This window comes from Alternaria ethzedia, assembly GCF_023757985.1.
Source record: "Alternaria ethzedia strain BMP 0044 chromosome Unknown scaffold_15, whole genome shotgun sequence".
In the NCBI taxonomy this organism is placed as follows: domain Eukaryota; kingdom Fungi; phylum Ascomycota; class Dothideomycetes; order Pleosporales; family Pleosporaceae; genus Alternaria; species Alternaria ethzedia.
The window spans coordinates 33,642-54,299 of NW_026056208.1; the positions used below are offsets into that span (position 1 = coordinate 33,642).

General features: G+C 53.6%; 11 protein-coding genes across 11 annotated transcripts; 4 read left to right on the top strand and 7 right to left on the bottom strand.

Moving 5' to 3' along the window:
• Positions 1 to 1,469: 1,469 nt before the first annotated feature.
• J4E87_006342 (uncharacterized protein) lies at positions 1,470 to 2,519 on the bottom strand (the record flags this gene model as incomplete). The annotated part of the gene is made up of 3 exons (XM_049377947.1): positions 1,470 to 1,886; positions 1,941 to 2,153; positions 2,205 to 2,519. The coding sequence occupies 3 exons, from the start codon at positions 2,517 to 2,519 to the stop codon at positions 1,470 to 1,472; spliced, it is 945 nt and encodes a 314-aa protein (XP_049232139.1).
• Positions 2,520 to 3,160: 641 nt separating this feature from the next.
• SPB4 (ATP-dependent rRNA helicase spb4) lies at positions 3,161 to 5,146 on the bottom strand (the record flags this gene model as incomplete). The annotated part of the gene is made up of 2 exons (XM_049377948.1): positions 3,161 to 4,907; positions 4,956 to 5,146. 2 exons carry the CDS (start codon positions 5,144 to 5,146, stop codon positions 3,161 to 3,163), a joined length of 1,938 nt encoding a protein of 645 aa, XP_049232140.1.
• A 757-nt stretch (positions 5,147 to 5,903) lies between these two features.
• Positions 5,904 to 7,121, top strand: J4E87_006344 (uncharacterized protein; the record flags this gene model as incomplete). The annotated part of the gene is made up of 2 exons (XM_049377949.1): positions 5,904 to 6,344; positions 6,393 to 7,121. 2 exons carry the CDS (start codon positions 5,904 to 5,906, stop codon positions 7,119 to 7,121), a joined length of 1,170 nt encoding a protein of 389 aa, XP_049232141.1.
• A 994-nt stretch (positions 7,122 to 8,115) lies between these two features.
• On the top strand, positions 8,116 to 8,689 carry UBC15 (Ubiquitin-conjugating enzyme E2 15; the record flags this gene model as incomplete). The annotated part of the gene is made up of 3 exons (XM_049377950.1): positions 8,116 to 8,224; positions 8,281 to 8,373; positions 8,433 to 8,689. 3 exons carry the CDS (start codon positions 8,116 to 8,118, stop codon positions 8,687 to 8,689), a joined length of 459 nt encoding a protein of 152 aa, XP_049232142.1.
• Positions 8,690 to 9,343: 654 nt separating this feature from the next.
• Positions 9,344 to 9,708, bottom strand: J4E87_006346 (uncharacterized protein; the record flags this gene model as incomplete). Its single annotated transcript, XM_049377951.1, has 2 exons — positions 9,344 to 9,462; positions 9,522 to 9,708. 2 exons carry the CDS (start codon positions 9,706 to 9,708, stop codon positions 9,344 to 9,346), a joined length of 306 nt encoding a protein of 101 aa, XP_049232143.1.
• Positions 9,709 to 11,678: 1,970 nt separating this feature from the next.
• J4E87_006347 (uncharacterized protein) lies at positions 11,679 to 13,209 on the bottom strand (the record flags this gene model as incomplete). The annotated part of the gene is made up of 2 exons (XM_049377952.1): positions 11,679 to 12,716; positions 12,766 to 13,209. The coding sequence occupies 2 exons, from the start codon at positions 13,207 to 13,209 to the stop codon at positions 11,679 to 11,681; spliced, it is 1,482 nt and encodes a 493-aa protein (XP_049232144.1).
• An 820-nt stretch (positions 13,210 to 14,029) lies between these two features.
• Positions 14,030 to 15,544, bottom strand: J4E87_006348 (uncharacterized protein; the record flags this gene model as incomplete). The annotated part of the gene is made up of 1 exon (XM_049377953.1): positions 14,030 to 15,544. The coding sequence occupies one exon, from the start codon at positions 15,542 to 15,544 to the stop codon at positions 14,030 to 14,032; it is 1,515 nt and encodes a 504-aa protein (XP_049232145.1).
• A 686-nt stretch (positions 15,545 to 16,230) lies between these two features.
• On the top strand, positions 16,231 to 17,004 carry J4E87_006349 (uncharacterized protein; the record flags this gene model as incomplete). The annotated part of the gene is made up of 1 exon (XM_049377954.1): positions 16,231 to 17,004. One exon carries the CDS (start codon positions 16,231 to 16,233, stop codon positions 17,002 to 17,004), a length of 774 nt encoding a protein of 257 aa, XP_049232146.1.
• Positions 17,005 to 17,679: 675 nt separating this feature from the next.
• J4E87_006350 (uncharacterized protein) lies at positions 17,680 to 18,934 on the top strand (the record flags this gene model as incomplete). The annotated part of the gene is made up of 2 exons (XM_049377955.1): positions 17,680 to 18,162; positions 18,227 to 18,934. The coding sequence occupies 2 exons, from the start codon at positions 17,680 to 17,682 to the stop codon at positions 18,932 to 18,934; spliced, it is 1,191 nt and encodes a 396-aa protein (XP_049232147.1).
• A 105-nt stretch (positions 18,935 to 19,039) lies between these two features.
• On the bottom strand, positions 19,040 to 19,771 carry J4E87_006351 (uncharacterized protein; the record flags this gene model as incomplete). Its single annotated transcript, XM_049377956.1, has 2 exons — positions 19,040 to 19,506; positions 19,723 to 19,771. The coding sequence occupies 2 exons, from the start codon at positions 19,769 to 19,771 to the stop codon at positions 19,040 to 19,042; spliced, it is 516 nt and encodes a 171-aa protein (XP_049232148.1).
• A 224-nt stretch (positions 19,772 to 19,995) lies between these two features.
• J4E87_006352 (uncharacterized protein) lies at positions 19,996 to 20,418 on the bottom strand (the record flags this gene model as incomplete). The annotated part of the gene is made up of 2 exons (XM_049377957.1): positions 19,996 to 20,249; positions 20,394 to 20,418. The coding sequence occupies 2 exons, from the start codon at positions 20,416 to 20,418 to the stop codon at positions 19,996 to 19,998; spliced, it is 279 nt and encodes a 92-aa protein (XP_049232149.1).
• Positions 20,419 to 20,658: the final 240 nt, after the last annotated feature.

Here is a 20,658-nt window from a genome sequence, read left to right on the forward strand (position 1 = left end):
CTATGCGATGCGCTGTCCGTGTGTGCATAGCAGTCAGGCCTGCTGGAAATGCCATCTTGGATAAGACACCACTTTAGCGATGACGATGCAGTCGCCGCGCCGCCATTGCCCGCTCGCAAATCCCAGAGCCCAGATCCAATCACGTGGGTAGCACGGACCGATCAGTTTCACAACACTGAACCTCGTCGAAAAGGCTGAACCTCACTTCAATCTTCTCCGCAAACTTCCTTTGATCACGTCAGCTTCCAGTCGTCACCCCCGCATCCCCATTCTCTGGTCCCGCAAGCAGCGAGTGCAGGCCTGAACCATACTCAACGATCCTTCGGTCTCGCTTCCGAACATCCGTGTGCCTGCCGCTGGACCCTGATCTTCGACAGGCGCGTTCGCACTTTTGGTCACCAACACCATGCCCGGCTTTTTGGATCTTCCACTTGAACTCCGAAACCATGTTTACGAGGTGTTGCTTAACGAAGAGCTGGGGCGTTCTTTTCGCGGGGTTATGGTGGTGTCAGAGCATTACGTGAGGAACGATTTACCGCTTCGGTGTTATCGCGGGCTGCTCCGCGTGTGTCGCCAGACACACGGAGAGTTTAAACAAGCAATCCAACACCTGGTCGCTGCGAAACGCCTAAATTACGAATTCGACATTACCTTCTCACATGGCCGGCCGTACTTCTCGTTGAGCTGGGTTCAGTTTGCGGCGCTTTCGCCTACCATCAATCAACTCCTTATCAACGTCGACTTGCGCACAAGAGAGCCCCTCCGAGACGGGCCGCGCGAATCTTTTGTTCCTCATGAGCATGAGCTGGCTCATTTGTTGGAGCACTCGCCGACTTGTTTTGCCAAACAGCTCTTCGATTACATTGCTATCTTCCTGAAGACACTTGCGAATCTATTATTCCAAGGCAACCCTCACTTCAGTGTGTTATACACCGAACGTATGATATTGAACCTGCGTACGCCAACGAAGGTGGTAGCGCTCGGGGGAAACGGCCACAATCCAATCACCCTGTCGCGGCGGCTTCGTGTCGACCAAGCCGAAGCTCGCAAGTTGCACAACACTATGCGCAACACTCTCCAGATTACGTCGAATAACTTCAAGGCATTTGACGCAAACAACTGTGACCGGCTCTTCCCGCTGATACAGATTGGTTCTTTGCGGTTTGCGACGGAAGGGGTGATATGGGGAGAAGGACACAACTTAGTACTTGCGCATGATGATTTTCAGTGGTTGCGGTATTAGACGACTCGCGAGTCCTGAAAATTCGAGACGCTGATGTGACTACATTGAATTAAGAAACTTCAATCGTTATTAGCATGCTTCACTATAATGTCTACATAGAGTTTAGTAGACGTAATCCTGGCTGCTGTTGATCATGGAGATGTCTACATGGGCTTTGGTATACTCCATTTCTCGCTGTCTATCAGGTATGTAGGCGTCCTGCTGGTCTGCCACCTCGCTGATCCTTCTATGTAAGATCGATGTAGTTCTGAGGGCCACCCAGCTGGTCAGCCAGATCATCGACATCAGATGGCTCCTTGCCCTTTCCTCCCGTCTTCTGCTTCGCCTTCCAGGCCGTCTTCCGCGCTTTCTCTTTCATCTTGTCCTTCATCGCCTTCTCCTTGGCTAGCGCGATCTTCGCAGCTAGGCTGCCCGCCTTCTCGTACAGTGTGCTGATCACGTGCACGACGTCTTGAGCGCGGAGGAGAGGGTCTTTCGTCTCGTCGTCTTCCGCACCAGAGACGCGGGCGTTAACGGCGTCGACAAGGTAGCGGCGTACTAGGCTCGCGGAGCCGTGAGTGAAAGAGGAAAGGACGACTAGGAGGCCGAGAACCTTGGAGGACATGTCGTTATCCTTGGCGGGCTTCATCGAAGCGGGTAGGAGCTATAGATACGTCAGTATGAGTCTCAGATCAGTTCGGACAAGGATATTACTAACCATCTCCCATTTCCAAGCCCAATTCAAGAAGATCGCCAGGCCAAGGTTGCGCTTGCTTTCCATACCGTCCGGAGCGGCACCGGCGACTTCCTTCAGGTCCTTTTGAACGTCGGCGTACGGGCGGGTGATTCGGATGGTGTTGTCCAAGACAAAACCTCCTGGGCCTTTGCCGAGGCTCATGACGTGCGAGCACCTCTGATAGTCGTTGAGATCCTATTTATTTGGTCAGAGTTTGATGATTGCGCTTCAATAGACATCACTTACCTTCCAAGGCAAGCCGTAACCGTCGACCCACTCGTTGCTGACTTCCTCTTCACCGTTATAGAAGATGCAGTTCTTGGGTTTGTAGTACTTCATGATCTCGCCCTTTGACGCGGCGACCTGTACAATCTGACCCGGTTCGCAGGCGCAGATGTCGTCGATCGGTTGAGTGCGGATGTCGTAGACGGCGGCGTAGTCGATCTTGAAGACCGCGCGTACTTGCTGGAGGACCTTGTCATGTTTGTCGAAAGGTCCAAGAACGAAGTCGCTCTTGGTCTTGACGATGGACGGGCAGTGAAGAGTTATCTTGTGCGCCATGGTAGCGTTGACGTTGTTGTGTACTCAGGGGAGCGCAAGGAGATGGATGGGTCAGGAGACGCGAGATCGTGAGAAGAGATAAAGAGCGAGTGGATGAGCGACGAGAGACTTGTCGCCCTAGAAGTTTCTTCAGGTCGAAAGTGAAGGTGAGCGTTTGCATTGTGCGACAGTGCGTCACTGCTGCCTCGCGAGCGCTCTTCCACCGCCTCGCCTTCACTGCGCTCAGGGTCCATAGATCTAGCGACTGATCCACCGTTTTCCCCCACACAAGATTTGTGTTGACTATATAACGGCTCTAATGTTGTCACTTTTCGTAAAGAACATTCCGGGTGGCCAAATGGGAATGACGACGGGTTTGAGATACCCAATACGCAGTTCCTATGAGATCACAGCTTGAGAGATGACGACGGGTTTGATATACCCAATACGCAGTGTTGATAGCACAGACCAAGAATGTTCTTTTTGCTGCCCAGTTCGATTCTAGATTCTGACATGAACTTTCTTTTTTGCTCTATTCGATTCACGAACTTGTTGCCTATTTTTTTGCGAAGTGACTCAGAACACATTGATGCAGATGCACGGAGCTCTCGTAGTAGGACAATAATCACTGGAAATGATTAAGGTATGTATACGCCCAGCAATCAATCGCTAAAACCCTCAAACTCATCCGCCGCTTCTTGGGCTTCCTTCTCTGCGACCTTCTTCCTAACCTGGTCAATCATACCCTTCACCCTCTCTTCCTCTTTCCGCTCATCTTCCGTCAACGCCGCAACACGGTCATGTTCGCGCTTCGCAGCCTTCTTTTCCCTCCGTGATTCCTTAAGCGCCTTCGCATCCTTCTGCTGTGTCCACGCCGACGCCTTCTTATCTTCCGTGACATATCGCTTCTTGCCTTCTTTCTTTCCTTCCGCCTTACTAGCTTCGTACTCGCTCTGCTCGACCTGTCGCTGTGCTTCGCGCGCTTTGTCCTTATATGCATATGTGCTGAAATCCAGGACTACGCCTAGACTGCGGTCTCCGTCCCACTTCTTGAGTTCAGGCATGCTGGGTAGTTTGAGGAGACCCCAGGCGTTGCCGTGTTCTGTCCAGTCGAGATCGGGGATGCGGAAGATGGAGCTGGCGGTGTGTTTGCTGTAGGCGCGGACCCAGGAGACGAAGCCGCGTTGCGCCTTGTCGAATAATGCTCTGTCGGATTTGACCACCTTTCGTATCCGGTTGCTCATGGCTGTGGCTTCTTCCGCGGATACTGTGACTTCAGGTATTGTTAACGGCGTTACTGGGGTCTGTCGGACACGGAGGAACTCGATGTAATCTTCTTCTCGACCCGGGCTGAGGAATGTGACGGCTAAGCCTTTGCGACCTGCGCGACCTGCGCGCCCGCAGCGATGGATGAATGTTTTCGGGTCGCTTGGTGCGTCAAGTTGAAGGACCAGGTCCACTGACGGGATGTCGAGACCACGGGCAGCGACGTCTGTGGTGAGGAGGATCGAAGGTGTGACGCTTTCGACGAATTTGATAAAGTTGCGGTTCCTGACCTTGTCCGGGAGTTTGCCGTGCAGGGGCACAATGGTATATCCTTTCAGAACTTCAGGTAAGATGTGTTGGAAGTAGTCGACTGAGAAACATGTCGCCAAGTACATGATAGACTTCTGCGGCTGCGGATCCAATGACTTCAAGACTTTCTTGATGGCGGGTAGCTTGTGCGATGCTGGTATGGTCAGATATGTCATCTGCAAGTTTGCTGGCGTTTTCTTGTCTTCGATGGCACCCATTTCTCCTGTCGCACTGTTGGGTGCCGCTCGTGCCTTGACCTTGACAGCGATACGAACGGGATTCCGGAGACCCACGCGAATGAGCTGGTCCACAGCCTCAGAAACACTAGCACTGAAGAGACCGGTTCGGCGTTGCTTGGGTAGTCGTGAGAGGATTCTTTGCAGGTCATCTTTGAAGCCAAGGTCTAGAAGACGATCAGCTTCATCAAGAACGAGAGCATCGAAGGACGACTGTGAGCAATGGACATGTGGCGAGGAAAGAAGTTCGAGTAGTCGTCCCGGTGTACCGATGAGTACGTTGGTAGATGACTTGAGGAATCTGCTCAGGTCCTGAGCGGGCGTTACTGATCCTCCGAGAAGGAGCTGGGGTATGACCTTCAACGTTCCGGCAGGAAAGGTCGGTTTTGGCGGAGCATCGGCGTCTTCCATATCAGTATCTTCATCTTCAGGATCCAGTAGCGCAGCAGAAGGGGCGTGGAATCTGAGAAGCGACGAAAGGACTGTGTGGATCTGTGTTGCAAGTTCTCTGGTAGGTGAGATGATAATGGCACCCACGTGATGCTTTTTTATAGGCGCATCCAGTCGCAACAAGCGCTCGACGATTGGAATGAGATAACTAGGAGCTTGTTAGATGCGCATAAAGATTGGCAATGTATGACCTTACGCTAGAGTCTTTCCACTCCCTGTGACGGCCTCAACTACAACATCAGAGTTCTTCATGAACATGGGGATGGCTGCGTGCTGCACAGGCGTGGTCTTTACGAAGCCCATGGAATCCACAGCTTCGAGAATCCATTCTGACAAGGCAGGCGTTAATGCGCTGAATGAACGATCTATCTTAGTTTGGGGCGCCATGATGCACTGTGATATCGTGAAGATGTCTGCTGGAGTCGCGATGGCTGTACAGAAAAGTCGCGCGAACTTTGAAAATAAAGTGGGGCACTGCACGGCCACCCTGCGCCACACTGTCGTTCACAGGCAGGTACGCTCGAGAGCACGCGGGGTCGTCACATGTGGAACTGTCACTGCTTCGAGCGCATCTGACAAAAGCTTGATTACTCAAACATGATGCATCCAGTTCGCGAGCCTGCAATGACACAGTGACACCGTGTCTCCTTTCTCGAACCTGATCGCATCGCCAAGACTGATCCGCCGCCACGCTGATCATAGGCGCATTCGCGAGACCGGATCATACATGCGTAGCCGTGAGACCAAATTTCCCAGGCTCATGCAGCAAGATTACAGCCGTCACGCCCCGACCCATTCCCTGTTCACCCGCCTATAACAAAGAAGACGACCGCTGCTGTCGCCTGCACGCACTGTGGCATCTTCTGCCTCCCTAAACGATGCGCGCTGCCCGGACGAATCCGCGGGCCATGAGCCTCTGATCACGCCTGATGCTGACATCAATGTCGAAGCCACCCTAAGTGCCGCCCTCCCACATGTTAGCTGTGACGCGCCAACCCAGCCTCATTACCTTTATTCGCAACCCTCCGATCGCCAGTCCCTGCTGGTAAACATCGCCCTACTCTGTGCCAGGGCCCACTCCACTCTCTCCGGCGTCATCCGGGCTCCTACCTTTCCTTACTTTCCCACCTGCTGGCGCGTAGCCATGGAGTCTTCACGCCAATACCAGATCCCTAACACGCCGCGTGTGATCTCGCCGTCACCAACGCCCTCGGAGGCGGGCAGTACGAAAGATGGCTACTTCGGACCCGTGACGCGTTCTTCGACGCGCAAACAACGGGTTACGTCACCCCCGCCTATCGATGAGGACTCAGGATCAGACCCCGACATGAGGGCTCGCGCAAGGAGCCGGAATGCCAGAAGCCGCAGTCCTGTTCTAGATGGAGGCGCAGGACGGCGGAGGATGAGCGGCCTGACAAGTCGTAGACAGATGAACGGAGGCATGAAGAAGGACCTCGCGCTGCCTGGCAACACTTCAAACGGCCACCTGTCACCCGCGCAAGCGAACAAGAACTATTGGAGGGAGATGAGCAGGAGTCCAAGTCCTCTAGGCCTGATTCCCATCCATCAGAAATGGCGGTCATTCGTGAGTGTACACATGGTGACTTCGCCAGTTCATCACTGACATCAACAGATTCACCGGCATGAGATTCCTCGCAAAATCCTCCACGTCTCTATCGGCTTCCTGACCATCTTCCTCTACTGCACCGGCACGCAAACGTCACAAATACACAATGTCCTCCTCACCATGCTGATACCCATCGCCCTCGCCGACGTCATCCGACACCGCTACTGGCAAGTGAATCGCTTCTACATCCGGTGTCTCGGTGCCTTCATGCGCGAGTCAGAGGTCGATGGATACAACGGCGTCATCTCCTACCTTCTGGGCGCATGGATAGTCATGCGCTTTTGCCCAAAAGACATAGCAGTCATGAGCATCTTACTACTGAGTTGGTGCGATACCGCTGCTTCGACTTTCGGCAGGCTCTGGGGCCACCTCACGCCCAGAGTCAGGAAAGGCAAGAGTCTTGCGGGTTCCATTGCGGCGTGCGTGACGGGTGTCATCACGGCGGCTGTATGGTGGGGCTGGCTAGGTCCTCTCTACTCAGAGTACAATCACGGCGAATACGCTTTTGCATTTCAAGGCGCCCTGACGCTCCCTCCACAGGTGCGGGAAACCTTTGCTCTCTCTGTGAAGCAAGCTTCCCTTACCGGATACTGGGCTTTGGGCGCCATGTCTCTGGCGTCTGGTATCATCGCCAGTGCCAGTGAAGCGATCGATGTTTTTGGCTGGGACGACAATCTCACCATCCCCGTGCTTTGTGGAGCCGGGCTATGGGGCTTTCTCCGGATCTTCGGCTGATCAAAGCTCCCTACATGTATGATTTTACGTTTTGTCTCTTCTAGAGTCTTGCTATTTCCAATCTATATCCCCTTTGGATCAAATGATACCCTAGATACGGGTCCTCGGGGAGTGGCATCGCATCTATCATGGTTACGACGGCGTTCTGGGACGTAATGGGAACTGGGCAGACGGAGATGGACGGGTATTGGGCGAGTAGATGGGGACATGAATCGGTATACCTGTATAAGCAAATAGTGATCTTCCTTGCAGCCACAGAAGCTACTTTGGTGTAAAGGCGTCGTAGGGCTTATCGAGTTTCAAGCCGAGGTCCAAATTCTCACGTTGCTCATCTACCAAGCACCGAATCCAGCTCTCCCACACGCCTTTAGGGCTGACTATCGGCAAGCACCCGTCCTCAATGCAGAGCAGACGCAAAAGGGAAGGCCTGAATACCCTGAGGGACCCCTGCAAAGCGGTATTCGACTTGGCGCATACCGCCACATGCGACGCGGCCATTGGAGCATGCCGCAGACTTGCTTCTTCATATATGATCACGCTCACGCACGCTCACTGACAAGACTCACGAAGACACTCTGACTCTTGCGCATACTCCCATCCACCCAGTAATCCCCTACCCACGACTGCCAGCGAGCCCCCTGCCGATCGCCCGCAGCTTGCCCCGCCACACCCGCCGTTAAGAGCCCTCCACGTCCTGCGCCCGAACGCGCCTCTGGAATCTCCACCTACCCTCTTTCCGCAACAGAACCGGCGCACACAAAACTTCCCTCACGCAAGAACATCTGCATCCGGATCGCTGTAGAACGTGTGCAATATCTGCGTCGCAGCTGTTATAACCGTCTCTTCGGCTGCGTTCCCCCACCCGTTCCCGATCTCTCTGCGCATACCGAGGGTTCAACTTCGAGCGCCACTTCACATACACATACGCGAAAAGAAGGGTACTATGGCTTCGTCGTCTGCGGCAGCGGGGCTGCTGGCTCGTCAACTCAAGCAAATGCAAAACGACAAGAGTATATCGGGCATAAGCTGCGGTCTGGTGGACAACAATGTATTTGAGTGGGAGGTGATGCTTATGATCGACGACGACACAAAGTTCTACGGAGGTACAGACCCAGACATGGTCTTCAGAGGTTACAGCTCCAGTGCTAACACCAGACAGGAGGTTTCTTCCGCGCGCGCCTCACCTTCCCCAGCGAATACCCCCTCCTTCCACCAAAGATGCGCTTCGAGACACCCATCTTCCATCCTAACAGTACGTCTCGTTCCTCATAAACCCCTCTTAGCTCGAATCGCATAACTAACACCTCCCAGTCTACCAAAACGGCGAAGTATGCATCTCGATCCTCCACCCACCCGAAGAAGACAAATACGGCTACGAATCCGCCGCAGAACGCTGGTCGCCCGTCCAAACACCCGAAACGATTCTCCTGTCAGTTATCTCCATGCTGTCGAGCCCGAACGATGAGAGCCCAGCGAATGTGGAGGCGGCGAGCCTGTGGAGGGATAACACGCCCGAGTTCAAGAAGAGGGTGAGGAAGTGTGTAAGGGATAGCTTGGATTATGAGTGAGGTGGATGATTAGGGTGAGAGGGAGGGAGCCAAGTGTCTTTTGTGATAGCATAAGCGCGGACGGGTATTTGGGTAGGCGATTATCTGATTGTGTCATGGCTTGCATGGCGGTGTTTTTGACTGTTCTCGGGGAGGCTTGAATGCGTATGATAACTTCTTCTGTGAGTTCTTTGATGGTATCGGTGTCATCGGATTGTAGTGAGAGTCGGAATCTGTTCTGGTGCTTCATCATAGGCTTTGCGGACTCTGTGATGAGCAAGTGGTTTTAGACTCGTCGAACCGGGCATCACATGGAGGGTCATCATTCGACCAGCAGAAGAATCTCAGTAAGTAAACAGAGTCTTCAATTCAATTCACGAGGTGAGGTATAAAATGTAGCTTAGAAAAACAGATTTCTCATTGTATCATACACGCCTCTCTTCCTATCAATCATCCTTCTCCAAGTATATCTACAAATAAACTGTCCCACCTAAAGGAGTGGTAGATAGTGACAACAAGAACAATAAACCCCCTTGCACTACATCTCAGCGACTTCTCGTCCGCCACTCATATAAATCCGCTCTCCAGATGGTTCACTGCTTCAGCAGCGAACCTAGCATGTCGAAATATCGCTTGGTCTTGGACGTATCCAATGTCTCTGAGGTCGAGGACAGCTTAAGCAGCAGTGCAAAGCAGTCCATCAGCACCAAGAGGCACAATGCAGCACTGAGCCGTGGTGCCGTCCTCAGCGCAAGCAGCTTGGAAGTCCTCTGTTGTTTCGATACCAGCGCCGGCTGTCATACACATTAGCACTCATTCTCCTCAATTTAGTTGACTGAATGTTGTAACGTACCGTTCGCGCAGTTCAAGTTGGCAACACCAAGGACATCAGTCTGGCAGCACAATGGAGTGGCGAGGCCACCGCAGATCTCGCTCTGGCGGGCCTGGACGGAGGTGGCAGCGTAGGGGAAACGCTTGGTGACTGCGGCGGCGGAGGTGAGGCTCAGGAGAGCGGTGAGGGTGAAGATGGTGAACTGCATTTTGGTGGTTTGGTGGTTTGGTGGTTTGAGTTGGTTGTGGTGGTTGTATGAAAGTGCTGTAGATGATGAGATGAGAACTGTTGTGATGATGAGTTACCTTTGGAGGGACGGAGTGCGGTTTATATATCTCTGATGGACGAGATGGCGGAGATGATTCCTTTGCCCATGATGCCAGCCTTTGCCTTGCCCCCTTGTGCTACACTGCCTACACTACCCTCGTACGATACTCGATCTTGCTCGATCCCATCCCATGCTCCCACGTCCAAGACCACGACACGCCGATCAATATCCCCAATACCCTCCTCCCCATCTCTTTTTTCGTCATTACATCCCACAAACTACCCAATGCTCGCCGACCATCCTAGCCCTCCTCTCACTCTTCACAATCCAAACTCCACTACCCGCTATCAGCCACCACGCCGATCTCCATGAGGCTTAGATACCCAGTGACGATCCCCATCCGCCAAGCACGCCCAATCTACCTCCCCCGTACGCCACGTAGTCTACAAGCAGATACGTCACGCCCGTTTTGGGTCAAGGTTTCCTTCTCTGTTTGGTCACCTACCCTGCGTTGCCGTGCAGAAAAGGCAACGACATATGTGGGGACCTGATGAACGGCAGGGTAGTGCTTTGGTGTTTAGTGTTTCGCAGCGAGCTAGGGACGAAGCGACATGTAGATCTGATAAGCTCTTGTTTTGGACGTATGCCTAGCATAAGCAATGCTTGTGGGAGGGTTTGGGCCGTCGGCGAGAACTAGAAGAGTAATCTAGGTTCTTGGAAATGTTTGGTAGTGATTAGGGGTGGTGTTATCGGAGGGTTGTTTGTTTGGTTCTGTCCCGCATGATCGCTGTAAAGACAAGTGTGCGGTGAAGTTGTAGGTAATGAAGGTCTTGTATGTGAGATTCGGTGGTTGAGGTCATGGCAGAGATGGCCAGGTGATGATCTCCTTCGATACCTTCAGATTTTTGAAACGGTACCTGCATACTCAGCCCCAGAAACACCCACAACCTGACAGACAGATCTGGCATGCCTGTCATCGACATTAGCCACGTTATCTTCCACATCTTCCAATCTCTGTGACAAGCTCGCAACGATCAACGATCCAGCCACCTCGACGATCTTCCCCACTCACCAATACCAGCACTAACACTTCCAATCAACCCATCAATTCCATCAATGTCAACTCCAGAATTCCGTAAAACAATCCCCATCCCTCCGCCCTATCTCTCCATCCTCCCCGTACCCACCGTATCGCGTCACCAGCCCCCACACGCTACCACGGCTTGGCGCGGCTGCAGCGTCGATCATGACGGCAGATAGCTACAAGCCTTTCCGCCTCGAGCCTATCTCGCTCGGATGCCCGGGTGCAGTACGTACCGCATGCTATCTCTTGATATCAGGGACCCAAAGAAGGAATTATGGTAGTGTGTTATTTCGAGCCTGTAGGATGCAGGTGTGGAGTGGACTTGTGAACCGAGGGACGATCACTACCCACACCCGCATGAAAGGGGATATTGGCTCGGCAGTGTAAGACAACGAACAGGGGATGTCACGAGAGAAGTGGAGGAAGGTGGAAATGTCGATTATCTCATCTTATCTCTTCATCTGCCCCAATGGAAAGATAAAAGAAGAAGAAAGCACATGGCCAGCATATGCCCTCTTCTTCTTTTTTTCCTTCTCTTACGCACGATAATTACCATCTGTCTCTCTACATACATACACATCTCTCTATCTCTCCCACATCATCAAATCGTCAAGGAAATCGGGGGTGGGAATAGCGAAGAAAAGAAGAACAACGGCGTATTTACATGTAAACATCCTAGGGTATCAGGCGCCAAAACATCCCGCATCCGTAACAAAACCAAAAAAAAAGGCAAATAGATCAAAAAGAGCGCCAGATTGCTGCCAATCCATAAACGTCGAAGCGAGTGGGTGTGTGTTCTCAATGTAGTCGTTTCCTCCCTCCAGTCTTATATGTCGTCCCATGGGAAGTCTTGCGGATCGATTCTTGTGCATGTCAAATAGGGCAGTCCGCCTTCTCGTAGGTCGAGCTCGAGGAAATTGCGCATCAGCGGCTTGACTGCGTCTTTGGCTTTAACCTTGATCTCTTCGATTCTGCGTTCGAAGCGCTTCAGGTTGTCGCGGTTGTAGTGGTCGGGGTTCAGTCGCAGGAAGCGCTTGCATTCGTCGTGGTTGAGGTAACTTGAGCCAGCCTGGCCGAGCAAGCGGAATATGCGGCCGGTATTGAAGACTGGTGGAGGTGGCAGCGGCGCACCGTCTCTCGAGTTCTGGGGTCGTGGCGATTTGAGGATTGGGGCCGGGGGTGGCGTGGTGTTCTCGGCGAGCCATTGTCGGAATAGCGAGACTGCTATCCAGTCCAGCCAGTTGCTCGATGGGCTCACACGCTCGCCGCGACTAGTTGTGAGGGATAGGCGGAAGAGCTTGACTTCAATCTTGGCCTTGAGCTCGTCCATCTCGTCGACTTTGTCTTCTATCAGCTCGATGACGGGCTCAGCGATCTGGCCGCGTAGCTGATTGATGCCTTGTGGCCACTGTCCGACAACGTGCACCATGGCTTCGGCGAAGATGGCTTTACTCCGTGCCATGTAGCCAAGTTTGAGGTAGCTGGGCGGGTATTTCGCAATCTGCTTCCATAGCCGGCCTTGGAAACGCAGCAGATGATGGTCTACACGCGGTCCGATGACGCCAAGCGCGTCGTACATGTCGGCGAGCTGCAGAAGCGATTTGCACTCTACGTAGGCATTCGCGATGTTCAGAGAGTCGAGCGTGGGAGGGTAGTTGTAGAAGATGCGGAACAGGTTGTCGTAGTCGCGGAAGGTGTCGTCGTCAGGGTCGGTCTCGGGAGTGGCTGTTGCGGGCACGTGGAGGGTGGAGAAGTTGGCCATGCTGCGGAAGAAGCCTGACTGCGGTGCGGCAGGCTTGTTGCGCGCAGTAGGGGGTTGCACGGGTGGACTTGGGTCGCCGCCAAACATGGTAGGCTGGTTCTTCTGGACTCTCGTTAGCATGGTCGCCGTCGCGGACGGTAAACAAACACACCTTCTGCACGAGCATGGGCAGGTCGTCATCGCCGCTGCCCCAATCCATCTCGTACCTCCATTTCCGCTTCTGCTCGGGTCGTGATCCTGATGGTATCCTCGACAGGGCGGTGCCGTTGCTGGGCCCGGCGTTGGTCACATCACCAGCAGTCGCCCACTCATCGCTCGTGCCAGCCTCGAAGAAGCCCGAGCACTGCGTCAGAATCAACTTGTGCAGCAGATAACGCATTTCCTTCCGCCCATTGCTGATGACGATTTCGACGTCGCCGGTATGCGTAAACACGGGGAACTCATTCTGGGGTGCTAGCGACGAGCCGCCCACATTGGAGCGGTGCTGGCGATGTCTGCGGACGGTGGATGCGCGCGACGAGTGCGATACAACCGACGAGGGACGCCGTATGGGCAGTGAGCGCTCTGCACTCGCCGAGTCTGGGTAGGAAACCATGCGCCGCGACGTTTGCTATCTCGCTGTCCAGGTCTGGTGTTGTGGTGCTCGGGGTGGCCGAAGGAGTGGTTTGCGACAATGATGCGTTCCAACAATATTGCGACGGGTCGCGGATGGCTGGAGGCGGGTGACACTGGTCGGGCGGGGGCAGGTGGCGACAGCAACAAAGCTGCGTGGTGCGGTGGTTGCACGCAGCGGTGCAGCTCGCGGTGCAGGCAGGCTGGTGGTGGGCGGCCGGGTTGTTGATGCTGGTGAGCGCTGGAGGCTGGTGCGTAGGCCGTAGACGAGAATGGCCCGCTAACCACCCCACCTCGAATGCGATGGCGCCAAAGGTGGACCTTGGCCCAGAACCGGTTCAGCGCGACAGGGTAGACTCTGCTGCTTTGCGACGCATGTGCAGTCTTGAGAAGATGTTTCAGGAGCCGTGCAGCACCAGACAGCAGTGGCTGTGGCGGTTGTTCACATGGCCGCTATCCAATATGCACCTGGCCTCATGCACCCTGCCACCCAGCTCGAACAGGTTGGAGGCTGTGCGCCAATCGCCGGCCATAACCGGGCCAAGCGCAGAGTCAGCCTCGATTGCGGCCAGCTGGGATGTCGCGGCCAAAACAGGGGAGTGCAAGCATCTGACGGTCCGAAGCTTGAAAGTTGATGCAGGGGGCGAGCAGCGCGGTTTTGTAGACGGCTGTGGCCATAGGATGTGTTGACTGCATGTTTCTTGAGTGGTGTCGCGCATCTAGTTGCGGCACCAGTAACATCCAACCACCTGACATCATAGTCTAGATACATGATACATATCGTACAGTACTTCCTCACACCATCAACGACGCTCCACCTGTATCTTTTCTTGCCCACTCATGAACGGCCGCAGTACCTCTGGTATTGTTACCGTGCTGTCCTGTTCGTTCCAGTGGTTCTCTAGAATAGCCGCAAGGACTCTGGGCACAGCAAGTGCTGTTCCGTTGAGCGTGTACGGGAACTCTAGTTTGCCTCCCTTCACGCGCATGCGAGTCTGTAGTCGTCGGCTCTGGTAGTCTGTGCACATGGACGATGATGTCACCTCGCCCCAACCTTCGTCTTTCTCTCGGGATGGGAAGAAGGCTTCGATGTCGATTTTCCGCGTCGCGCTGGCACCGAGGTCGGTTGTGGGCATTTCCAGGATGCGGCAGTGCAGCCCAAGTGCTTCTAGTATCTCCTTTTGGATCGACAGTATCTCGTCAAAGATTGACTCTGAGCTCGGTGCTGTTGGAGTGGTGAAGTGATCTTCTCCCATGTTATCGGGCGTTGTCCAGGCGAACATCTCAACCTTGGTGAACTCGTGAACACGGTACAATCCCTTTGTGTCGGCTCCTCTTGCGCCAGCTTCAGCACGGTAGCACCTGCTCACGCCGACCGCCTTGAGCGGCAACTCCGCTTCTTCTAGGGTCTGATTGGCCTTCATGCCAGCAAGCGGTATCTCTGCAGTTCCGGCAAGAGCGAGTTGCGGCTTCGCCTTGTCCTTCTCCGACTGCTCGATAGCGTATATCTGTTGCTCCCCATTCTGATCCCGCGGTTGGAATCCGCATGCAGATGCAATGTGCGAGTACACCAAGGATGGAGGTGCGACTGCTTTCCATCCTTTCCTCCTAGCGACACTTAGGGCGTACTGTACGAGTGCTTGTTCCAGCATTGCGCCGTCCCCGACCAGAAAGTACCAGCCCCAGCCCGAAGTCTGCGCTGAGCCCGAGAAGTCAAGTATCCCCAATTCCTGCCCAATGTCGACGTGCGACTTGCGATTTTGCGATTTCGACGACTCGTTGATGTAGCCGAGTACATCTGCTTCGGTGCCGACGGGCGTGCATGTGCTGCTTAAGTTGGGTAGATCCTGCGCCAGCCCTTCTATCTCTTCTTGGATCTCGGATTCTTGTGCCTCAATAGAGCTCAACTCCGCCTTCAATGCCTTCGCATCGCTGATCAATCCTTCTCTCAAGGCTACCGGCTTGCCGTCGGCGTCCTTGGCGCGCGATGCTGTCCTAGCTAGAGTGGCCCGTATGCGATTGTTGCGCTCTCGTAGGTCGCGACTGCTTTGCTGGAGTGCGAGCCATTGCTCGTGCAGCTCTATGATCCGCCATGACGATTTGCTATGTGCAGCATAGTTGCGGTCTATGCAGTTCTGCTCATATAGTCCTGGGTTCTGTCGAATGTGTTTGATGTCGATGGAGGGTTTCGGTGCGAATGCGGGTCGTGTGTATGCTCGTCGTGGTATTGAACTTATGCGGCGTGACGTTAAGTTGCTGCAGAAGATTTGCCTCTGACATGTTGCATTGGCGCGGAAAGATGGTCGGACAGCTTTCATGGTTGTAATATGAGAACTGCAGTCGGATCTCTTGCTGTGTCCCGCTTTCGCGCCTTCCCAACTTTTGAGCATCCTTGATCCCTGCACGCAGCCGTCGCGTAAGTCGCGTCACGAAACCTCCCCGCACTCTCTCACTCCGCCTTACATGGGTGTACTATTCGCAGGATGTGTTTGTTGAGGATCAGTCAGACAAGCAGGATGGTAACTCTGTGCGGTAATTCAACAACTCCTGAGGGCAGAATGTTTATTCGCCTGTCCCCTCACCTTGGCCCGCTCACGACCACGGTACCGCGGTGACCCTCTAAAGCCCCAGTGAGACACTCGCAAGTACTCGTAATACATCCTCATGTTGGGTCAGGGCTTCAAATAAGAGTGTAAAAGCCTGCCTGACAGACCTGTGTAAATCATGAGTTCTCTTGGCCTCTCTCTCCTACAACTTACTCACCATGACTTCCAATCCTGGCAATCGTCCAATTGACCCTGCATGCGACCCTCTGGCCGACCCGGAAGACTCCAACATCTGCTTTGAAAATGGCTCTATTGCTGAAACTGAGAGAAGGCGCAGAACAAGTACGAGTCGGGGCCAAGGACAGTCCGCGACTGTACCATTCCCGCGGCAAGACTTCATTCCATATCCATTACAAGGATTGAAGGCACATGCCACGCAAACTCCAAACCTTCAGTACATGCCATTCTACTGTTGCCCCATCTGCAGAGGGAAGCGTGAGGCGCATGCCCACGTGCGTAAACTTTTCCTAGTCGCCGAGCGACTCATGTGGGAAGAAGGACTGGTGTCGATGAGTGAGAAGCATCGCAACGCATACTTCAACAAGCAGGTCAACGACGAACTCGGCGTTTCAAATGCCACTGTCAGTTACCAAGACTATTTCCCTGGTGGGAGGCATAGCCAGACCAACAGATACTATCCTTTCAACAACGAGCACGAGATGGGGTTCGCTTTCAACGTTGTACCCACACATGACAACTTGACAGAAGCTGTGTGGTCATTGTGGATTGGTTCACAGTTGGACATGGAAAGAGGACTGGCCGAAAACAGAGTAGCAGGTACTCTTCTGCTCGGAGGGAACACAGGAGGATGGACAGGACCAACCAACATGGCATCACATGATCATTCGTCTGCTCAGCCGGACTATCTTTCTGGACTACCCACGCCGCCAGTATCTTCCATGGAGGAGGCTAGACGCATGAATGCCCTCTTCAATTCACCTGTACCGGCCGCACAACAGAGCCAGTTCACCGCCCACCCGGCAAATTTACTCAGTCACAGCAATCGGATCATCAGCTATAGGAGTTTGCAGGACTTCTACTTCCTTCTCGACAGAATCGAGAGAACATCGTACGTTGCAGAGATGTTCCTCGTAGCATACGCTGCGAGGTTGAAGGTGGATAAATGCATCAACTGCTGGCACAATCAGAACGTCAGACTTGATGGGCTCTGAGCGCGGCATCTTCATCATCATCACATTATTGCTTTAAGATACCCACTACCACCTCTACGAGGGAAACGCCAGGCAGCTGCACCGCAGTCTACTCTATTATAAAACGAAAGTTAGCCAGGTCAATAAAAACCTCGGAGCTATTTACTTCTATTAGGTGTTCAACTTCTTCCTTGTATGCGGTGATGCGGCGTCCGAAGAGGGTGAGACTTGTCACGGCATGACGCCTCTAGTGGCGGTGCATTGTACCCAAACACATCCAACAGCGTCCAACATGACGCGGTCCCGTGGCAGTGATTTAGCATTCCACAAAAATGACCCGGTGGACATGAAATCTTTCGTGTGCCTCTGGCGCAGGGCGATGGGTCCTCGGCTCGCTAATCGCATCTCGGCCTAGAACAAGGGACTGCACCAAGCTTGGTCGTCATCCGCACCTTTTCCCAGGCATCCTCGAGCGGCGTGCATCATTGTGCCGCCGCGGCCTTGGATCTTCGTATCTACCCGAGTATAAAACCGCTCTTGCTCTGCCTTCCTGCCGAACGCCCCTCCGCTGCTTCCCTGCATAAGAAGGGACCCTCGCTCCTGCTCGCGTGCAACTCTTACCGCCCTGACATCACGCCTCGCACCTCCACCTCCACCTACCTCCGCGTCTACTGCACCCCACACTCGACTGCCACGATGCACGACCCGTTCCCTTTCGCGCCGCCGGAGAGCCTGGTCAAATATGTGCAGCCCGTCGCCGACTTCCTCAACATGAAGTCGCTGCCGCTGCACTTCCACGAAGTCGCGATAGCCTTCACGTTCTACCAGATCATCTTCAGCTACGGCGCCCCCGCCATCTCACGCTTCTTCTTCCCGCGGATATACGCCAACTTCACCGCGCGAACCAAGCTCAACTGGGATGTGCACATCGTGTCATTTGTGCAGAGCACGCTGGTCTGCGGAATGGCGCTATGGGTCATGTGGACGGATAAGGAGCTGAATCAGATGGACTCGACGGAGCGCGTGCATGGATACACTGGAGCATCTGGCTTGATCCAAGCTATGGCAGGAGGCTACTTCCTGTGGGACTTGGTCATCACGCTGCAGAATGTCAAGGCATTCGGTACCGGCATGCTGTTCCATGCTATCTGTGCCCTCTGCGTATTCTCGCTGGGTTTCGTAAGTAGACCACGGTGCTTCCCAGAGCACATGGGAGCTATTCAGAGTACTGATCGTGTGACAGCGTCCCTTCGTGAACTACTACGCGTGCACCTTTATCCTCTACGAACTCTCCTCGCCCTTCCTGAACATCCACTGGTTCTGCGATAAGCTCAACATGACGGGCACCACCATCCAGCTCGTCAACGGCATAATCCTGCTATGCACCTTCTTCTCCTGCCGCATCGTGTGGGGATCCTACAACTCCATCCGCGTCTTTACCGACGTCTACCATGCCTACGCCGCCGGCGCATACACACACTCAGACCCAGACGTCGGAAAGCTATCGCAAAACACCACCCTCCACAACGCCGGCTTCAAGCACGACATCCTCCGATTCGCCGAAGGCCAGACCGTCCCTCTCTGGCTCATAACCGCCTACCTCGCCTCCAACATCATCCTCAACGGCCTGAACTGGTTTTGGTTCGGCAAGATGATCGAAACCCTGCGGAAGCGCTTCGACCCGCCCTTTGGCACAAAGACACAAGGTCCCGAGATCAAGGAGACTACACTGGAGATACCGGATGATGAGAAGGTTCTCGTTGAGGGTATCCACGTCTCTACTCCTGGTGCGGTGGAGCATGATGCGAAGGATTACATTGCGGTGACTGATCGGGCGGCCGTGTCGCTGGAGAAGAGCAGGGCAGGCACGCATTTGGAGGTTGGGCAGACTGAGGTCAGGAGTCGGAATGCGGGACAGAGAGGGGGGTTGAGAGCTGCGCAGGCGGCGTAAAGGGATGAAGATCAGGAATGAGATGGGTGGGTCTGGGGTGTAAGTAACATGTAAGGCATCATCTACCAAATCTACATATCACCAGGTTCTTTTACAGCATGGAAATTAGCTACTATCAGAGCCCTCATCATGTTCTTCACTTGCCTCCCCAAGATCTATCCACCCCTCCTCCCGCATAGCCTGTTTAGTCTTCTTCATAGCCTGTTTAGTCTTCTTCGTTAGCGTACGCAAGGCTCCAATCTTCCTGCCCTTCTCCGCACCCATAGCAATGGATATATCATGCACACGATGGAAACGTTCGTCCGCAAGCTTCAGCAGCTGCTTCGCTTGCGCAACTGATCTCCTTGCTGCCACGACTTCAGCATCGGCGTTCGCATTGGCGGCGTTGTGATCAGGGTCGGGCAATCCCAAACGTTCTTCCGCAAGCTCCTGCAGCTCCTTCATTTCCGCAACTAATCTCCTTGCTGCCACGACTTCAGCATCGGCGTTCACATTGGCGGCGTGGTGATCAGGGTCGGGCAATCCCAACTCTTTCATCATGACTTCGATGTTACGGATGAGAACGGCGTTGTCTGTGTAAGGATTAGATTGGATTAGTAGCGTGTTTTGGCTGTGTTGGAATACGTAGGTAACATGGTGATGGTTACTTACATTCGTGTCTTTCTTCATAAGACAGCCGTGGGAGTTTGGATAGGAACCATTTTGCTGTTGAGGAGGGGCTGGTTAGCTGGCACTTTCTTATGGCTACGGTAGCGGTTCTGCAAGAGGGAGGGGGGAGTGTCGCCTACTATCGATCTCGATGGTTGCGGGGAGTGGAGCTTCTTCGTCGTCGGACATTGTGGTTTGGGCTTATGAAGAGGGTCTTGGGATGGAGATGTGGAAAGTAGTTTGGTGGGTCAAGGTGCAATAGCGGTTTGGTAGAAGAGAGACGGATCTGGGAAACTGCTAATAAGAGAGCGTAGTCATGAATGTATAGACCGCGTGCGGTTTGCTATATAACCCGTCGATTGGTGACATGACTGGTAGGTCGGCAAACCGCAAAGCCGCTGGATCCTCCCGCTCTAATATCTTGGCCACAACGCTTGTTTGACCTTGCTCAGCAACTCCACCAAGCCTTCGTGCTTAGTATCATGTACTACCTTCTCGAGATCGACCCGTCGCCTCTCTTCCTCTATTCGCTCCTTTGCACGTTTCAGCTGCTCTTCCAGATCTTCGACAAGATCCTTTTCCCATTTGATGTAATCGTCGGATTTGTCAGTGATTGATTTTCTCTCGACAATGCTGTCTTTAATGTAGGAGCTCAGGGTGCGTTCATCTGGATGCGTGTCAGAAGATTTGAGCTCCACCGGTAGCTATGAGGTGGACTTTGTGAGGTGGTAAAGTAAAGCGAGCAACATCTTGGCAGGGGTAGGTAGAAGAGTGAGTATGGTGAGGGAGAAGAGGGAAGCTAGGCACGTACAGGCATTCCAATCTTTGAGAGTCATTTTGGGGAGATTGGAAGTAAACCATGAGCCTGTGTTTTTTTGTTCGTTAGTCTGCTGTTTTGTTCTCGGAAAAGGACGTTGCGGTAGCACTCACTGGATATGTTTGGACGAACTGGTTGGTTTAGGGGCTCTGCATCTGCAATCATGGTTGGCGCTTTTCGCAAGTCGTTGGTGCTTTTCGGATGCCGCATTTTAGATACAGAGGTCAGATGTGAGTTCATGACTGAGGGAGAGCTGACT